General features: G+C 29.2%; 1 protein-coding gene and 1 long non-coding RNA gene across 2 annotated transcripts in view; one reads left to right on the top strand and one right to left on the bottom strand.

Annotated features, from left to right (window-relative positions):
- LOC106478439 (homocysteine S-methyltransferase YbgG-like) overlaps positions 1–7,097 on the bottom strand; it is a 22,453-nt gene that overhangs the window by 5,356 nt on the left and 10,000 nt on the right. Inside the window, exons 4-5 of the mRNA XM_013938981.2 lie at positions 3,474–3,658; positions 2,501–2,604 (exon numbers count right to left, since the gene is read on the bottom strand). Of these exons, the coding sequence (XP_013794435.1) occupies positions 2,501–2,604; positions 3,474–3,658 (289 nt within the window). The remainder of the gene's footprint in view (positions 1–2,500; positions 2,605–3,473; positions 3,659–7,097) is intronic.
- LOC111085036 overlaps positions 1–7,097 on the top strand; it is a 14,792-nt gene that overhangs the window by 2,314 nt on the left and 5,381 nt on the right. The window lies entirely within an intron of this gene.

The following is a 7,097-nucleotide window of genomic DNA, read 5'->3' as shown; positions in this document are numbered from 1 at the left end:
CATTATGTATATATATCTTAAAAATCAAATACTTCTAATTTACCATCTTATAATATATATATATATATATATATTTTTACGTATCTACTTATTTGTTACTTTCCGGTAGAAATTCTTTCCGAAGAACTTCAGCGATACAAGTCCCATCTTGATTAAAACTAGTTTATTCTTTCTTGATACAACTTTTAGTAATACACAGAATTTTCACAGTCACTTTAAACTTAACTACTTCTATAAACACACGCTATAATTCACAGCGATTCACACACTTTGTTTATGGTGCCTACTGTTCGCTTGACTCAATTATCTACATCTCCAATCTATCTCTATCTGCCTATATTGCTGGCTTTCTTTGCCAGGCTTACGTACTAAAAAAAGAGGGCATCTAGCAAACACTCGGACATTCGCAGGGTTCCCTGATAATTCTAGAAACTCCAGCATGCATGCTCCCAGCATCACGTGACTTCCGCTGTCGTAACATATATATATATATATATACATATACGTACAATATTAGACTATTCTAGTTTCTCTCTCCTTCATTAATTTCTTCAATTTCATACCTCTTACTTATTGTCTTTCCTATACGTCTCAAGTTTTCATGGTTTCACAATTCATACTAACTTTACACAACCAGTTACTTCTGCCCTTTTACTTTATTTAATGAAAGGGCACATTTTTAAAGCACTGAAAGAATATTTGAATGATTAGAATAGAAGACAGAAGTGATGAAAATAGAAACAAAAGGAAATGTGGTTCATAGAACAATTAAAGAAAGACCTAGAAAAGCCAGAGAATGGAAGGAAAATTGAAAGTTATTACAAATAGAGGTAAAGGTTCTCAAGATGTTGATAACAAAAATAGGAAAAAATAATTCATACTACAATACAAGAAAATAGAGAAGAAAGGACAGATACAGTAACAACACTAGATGGAACCCTAAAGGTGCTGCCATACAATATACATATGTTCAAATGACAAAAAAAAATAAAGATATAGACAAAGAAATTTCAATAGGATTGAAGATATAAGGCATGGAGAGAATTATACAAAAGACCTATGATTTTTAAATATATGATAAAGTTCCAAAAATTTTTTAGGTAAAGAGGATCAGAATTTTTTGAAAATTAACTTAACAGAAAATAATTCGCAAGAAAATGAAATACAATTACTAGCAAAAGCATTAACATCCATAAATAAATTTAATAAAATACAACTGGCTGAAGATATGTATGAAGTTTCTAGTAAAAGGTAAATCAGATTTTGATCATGTTCAAGAAATAAGCCCAGAATTACAGTTAGTTTGTCAAATAATTATATTATATTCAATCACTAAAAAACAAGGGAAGGATAATTTAACTTTAAAGGAACAGAAATTGTTCAAGAAACTTAAAACTCCTAATTTGATCTTTCAAAAAGCAGATAAAGATCAAATTTGGATAGTTATGACCCAAAAATTTTATAATAAGATGATTTATGAACATTTTAGGTTTACCAAAAAAGGGAAGTTTAAATAAACTGAAATGCATACATTTCATAAAAGAAGAATTAAAGAATTTTGTTGATGAATTGAAGGTGATACTAACCAGAAAAAATTTTAAGTAATTCAGAAATTGGGTACTTTTATGTGCTTTCTCAGATCCATAAAAAAAAAGAGAAATTAATAAATTATTGTTTGAAACAAGAAGTGAATATATTAATATTGGAAAACCTCCAAATATTTCGAGAGGACCAATTGCAAGAGGTAATCAAAAAATTACTGAAAATTTAAGTGACCTTTTGGACATACTGTTAAAACCTTTTTTTTTTATCTCATATTCTGAATCTTACTAAGTGTGATTTTGAATTTCATCAAATCACAACTCTGTCTGTTCCCTGGTCTCATGTTTCTGTTAGCTAGTGTGGGTTTTCTTGGGATCAGTATCAGTAATTGTAGTGGCTTGTTCTGCTGCTGACGTAAAACATTCTCTCTTCTGCAGTTCTTTCTGTGCCAAGAACCATTCAAAAGACTCCACATATCAGTTTGGGTCATTTTCTGTTAACTTTGGGGATATGTACAACTTGTAAAGATGGAAGTTCTATTGCTTAAAAATCTGGAGCACACTTCTTTGGCTTATTCCTGTTTTTTGTACAATTTGATGAGTTGCCATTTTTGGGCTTGCTAAGAAATGACCTGACAACTATGTCAAAAACATCCTCATTCAGTGGTGAAGCTCTTTCACTACATTTACAATTGGACACAGAACTAATTTCATAAAATTTAACAAATAAATGACTAACACTTATTAAATTGGGTAATAACCTACTACTGACTCAATCCAGTACCTCCATATATTCATGCAAATTTAATGACATCCAAACTAATTACTGTAACTAAAAGAAACGGTGAGTGAAATAATAATATGACTTAGAAAAATCATAGTTAAATACAGGATTTAGAAATGTTATGGTGGTGTGCAACATAGTGACACTCTTTATTATATTTAACAAGTCAGAATACCTCTAATGTCATGTTGTCAACATAATTGCCAGTGTACTCCGATCCATCATGTAGAACTGCACCATAAGGACCAACAGATCCTGCCACCAAGGGTTTTGTTTTCCCTTTAAAAATAAATGGTAAACTTTATTTATTTATTTTTATGGAATGTCAACATTCTTAACATTTTCATCACAACTAATTACCCATAGAAAATAGTTTAGAAACAAATTACCACAAAAGGTAGATGTCAAATTCAAATATTTTAATGTGACACATTATAAAATGAACACTAAGCAGGGTCAACTGCAGTTGTATACTGTGATAAAGAAAATGCAATCAATTTATAATTTGTATTTATTATTGAACAGCATTTTTAGGCTTTGTATTTATTTTGCCATATTATTTTAGTAAGTTTGATATTCAAAATCAATTCAAAAGCTAATATACATTGCAAGAAGTTAAAAAAGAAACTCCTTGGTCCCTAAAAATAAAATTTCTTAGCATTCCTTTACTTCACTTATTGCTTTACTTTACAATAAAATACTCAATTTCAATACTCCAAGGTATTGTAGTAGGAATATTATTTAACCTACTTAATAATTTTTACTGACTGCACAGATAAATTTAGTATGCAAGCCATTATACATGACATATTTGATAAGTATAATGTTATAGGCTCAGATGATATCTAATTCAGCTAACATTTTCTTACATAACTAACTTCTCTGTCACTATGTGATTATGAGAAAGAAATATTACAGAGATTAAAAGCAAAAATCCACATAAAATAAACAACATTATGAAAATCAATTCTGCTATTTTTTGATATCTAATTAAGTATTTGTATTCTTTATATGTCAAACTTCACATTATTGTATGAAAACTTGTAAAACACAGATAAAATATTACATTATTAGTATTTGAAAAAAGCAAATCTACATGTATAACAATATGTACAGAAAGAGAGAGAGAGAAAGGAAAAAAAAGAGACCTGCCAGTTCCATCTGAATATGATACTGACTCCAGAAGTTTTCACAAGCTTGGATGGCTAAAGAAACACTTGATCCTATCAGCTTTTCAGCCTCTTCAACAGAAGCATTCAGGTATTTCTCAAAACCTTCAACACTAGCCTGATAACTTGCAGTTGTGATTATATCCGATCCACTCATTAGGTAACTTGATATGTGAAAAAGTCAAAAACATGCAGGACTATTAACCCCCACCCACTCATGGAATACACATCACACTGACGAAACATGACTCGTTATGTAGAAAGTTTATTTTCCATAGTTTCCTTATCAAATGCTAAAACATGACACTTTCTTATTCACCCTTTACTGGCATCACTTATCTGCCAAGTTAAATTTATAAATGTTAGTCATATTTTATCATGTTAATAATGCCATATTAGATATTTATTTGATAATTTTAATATAAAATGAAGTAAGACAGAAAGTTAAATATTTGAATACTGAAAATAATTCCAACACACTTAACAAGTATTTATGTTTATGTTATACTCTAAAACTCCTTTAACTTAAAGCTACTAAGGATTTACATGTGATAATTTGCTGTGATAACACTGAACTTTGTTTAATCTACAAAAGATTGTAATAGTCATTAAAAAACTGAAAAGTCTCATCTCTTTATTTATGAAAATCAACAGATAAAAGATAAATCAATATAACTCTTCAAACTATCAATAAGTATTTCTTACAAATTTTCTACTATTGAGCATTTTTTGTTCATTATTAACTTAAACAATATATGATCAGGAAGTGCTAGGCATAATGAGAAAATCAAAGTTACAGTTTCTATGGTGTTTTGAGTCTGTTTTACTTCACCACACAGTAACCTAAATTAATTTAGGTGTCTATATTGTGAAGTAAAATGGATTCAAAACATCATAGATATTATATATAATTCACCATTGTTAGAGGCCTAATGGTATTTTTTTTTGGTTTGCTGACCCAAGCTGTGCTAATGAGCCTTGAATATGTGAAACTGCAGTCCACAGAAAAAGGTGCAGCCAATCAAAGAATGCATTAGGCCTCTACATCACAGGTTCTCTTTTCAATTTCACCTCTGATGAAAAAGAAAAGAAATATTTTACATATATAAACCAAGTTATAGTTTACTTTTTACTGCATAGCAAAAAAAAATAATAATTTTTTAAAAATATTTTTTAATATTTTAGTACACAGATTTGAATTGAAAATTGCCAGTAACAACTGGGACAGAAAAAATGTTTTAATAACCAAATAGTTGCAAGATATACTACCGAGTTAACCCCTTTTTAACCAAATTACTATAATACACCATAATTATACTTGTCATAAGATATTAGTATTAGGCCTATTATATTTTTAACACTTCATTCTTTATCTAGTCCCTTAGGAATTTTCAAGAATTAGAAGAGTGTATAACAATATGCTCATCGCATTCTGTTTGCCATATACATTGCCGAGGAAAAGTTTCACTCTATATTGAGTTCTTCAGACCAAAAGTATTAAGAAATATAATAGGCCTAATACTAATGTCTTATGACAAATACAATTAATTATATTCATGCTGTTGTTCTTATAATGCCTTATTGTTATAAGACAATGAGGTTAACACCAATATGTGAATCAATATAATCTTACTCCAAGTTAAAATACATAATAGAAATATTGGAAAGACTGATTAGTTTCTTGACAGAGATGGTTAAGATGAAAAATGTCCTAAAATTACTTATTTAAAGAAACAAACTTTTGTGAAATTATATACATGGTAAATAGCAGTCTTAAAAACTGTCCAGATTGATTCAGTAAAAATATTTATAATCTAAGTGTGCTCTACCTCAATACCAGCTTACAATGTACTACTGTAATTCATTCCTTCAAAGCAAAATTTTCCATTCAAATTCTCATTATCTGAAGCAACCAGCTTACTTACTTTGTCATTATTCTTACAAACTCAGAATAAAAGTATATAGTTCTCAGGTAGATTGGCAATAACTAATTTCAACAGTCATATATTTATTTCAACACAAAAGTTCTGTGCCTTTAAAACCTCTCTGGATTGCAAAGGTATTACTGATATCCTGTAATTTCTTTTCCTTTTCACAGTAGAAATACTTAACCAAATTGTAAGAAACTGAGCACAAACTTACTAAATTGTATCCAGCTTCTCCTTAAAAACGTTCATAAAATTTGATGTAGTTCATCTGTTGTTTCATATGTTATCAAATTTCCAAAATTTTGTTGAGACACTTCCTTTTGTTTTAGAAAGTTCCATTTTGTATAAGCAATAAGTTTCAACTTGGTTGATATTCATTAGCATATTTTTTTTAAAACTTTATATTGCCAATTGCAGTAGTTACCAGTTCTAGCTAAAAGTCATAAAAAACATGGCAAAAACTGACATAGATTTATCAGTGACAAATGACCTGGCCTGTCACAATGTCTCAGGTCTTGCTAAATAATATTCTTGGTAAAAATCAATTTATATGTAATAAGCATGGTTTCTCTTAGATAAAAAATAAGGGCTTTTACATATCTGTTGCTGTTGTTTGAATATGATAACAATAATACTCAACAAAAAAGGATCCGAGTCACATGCGAGTCATCAAAAATTCTGCTATGGCATACTCTACTCTCTAAACCTAACTAGATATATTTGATGTTTTGTCGGAGAAGAAAATTTCTGTAGCTTTCAAACATCCTTTAAAACTAAAATATTTTGAGAAATGAACAGAACATCTAAAAAACTAAATAAATTCCCAGATCTATGATTTTTCTTGAGACTTATAAACTTTCCATTAAATTCCATTGTCCTTCTCTGCAGGAGTTACATCTAATCACTTTCCCACAAAGCCATGAATTACTTCTCACACCACTTTAATGACATAAATAGCTTATAATTTGCTCTAAACAATGATTTTTAAACTTTGCCTATAGCTATTCTCAAAGGTATGCTTGACTATTAGTTGTCACATCATATTCTATGAGATCATAAAAGGATGTGAACAAAGGCCTGTAATAATAAAACATCAGACAGAGAAATTAGACTTAGCTAATTGTATTCTCAAGGGATGGTAGTTTCTTAGCATATAAATTCTTTGTTTGCAGATGGGAAGACAAGTTCTAAATATTTTAGTAAATGAACTGCTTACAGGTGAGACTCCTCAGAGCAGCACAGAAATGTAAGTTGGAACATTTTATTTAGTTTTCATTCCAACACTATATAAATGCTACAAAATGACAAAATATAAATTCTAAAATATTTTTCAGCAAAAAATTGTTAAAACAAAAATTATTAATATTCTTAAATTTCAAAATTTGATATGCAGGTGTGCATTTGACACATGAAAGATGCTCACTTGTTCAGAAACTTAAAATACACTACAAAACCTGTTTGTTTTTGATGTTTACTTTTGTTATAATATTCATTTACTGTGGTAAAATATTAGGTCATCAAGAAATTAATGTCACTTTTGTAGATGAAAAAACCCAAACAACTTATATATAAAAAAACATTTAGTAAACAAAACAGTCTCCATTTTATTGATGATGTTTTTCCATCTTACAATCAGGTTGTTAATACCCTGATTAAAGAAATCATTTGGCTTTGT

The sequence above is a fragment of the Limulus polyphemus genome, unplaced genomic scaffold (genome assembly GCF_000517525.1).
Source record: "Limulus polyphemus unplaced genomic scaffold, Limulus_polyphemus-2.1.2 Scaffold211, whole genome shotgun sequence".
Taxonomy (NCBI): Eukaryota; Metazoa; Arthropoda; class Merostomata; order Xiphosura; family Limulidae; genus Limulus; species Limulus polyphemus.
This window is presented reverse-complemented; position numbering and strand designations above follow the sequence as displayed.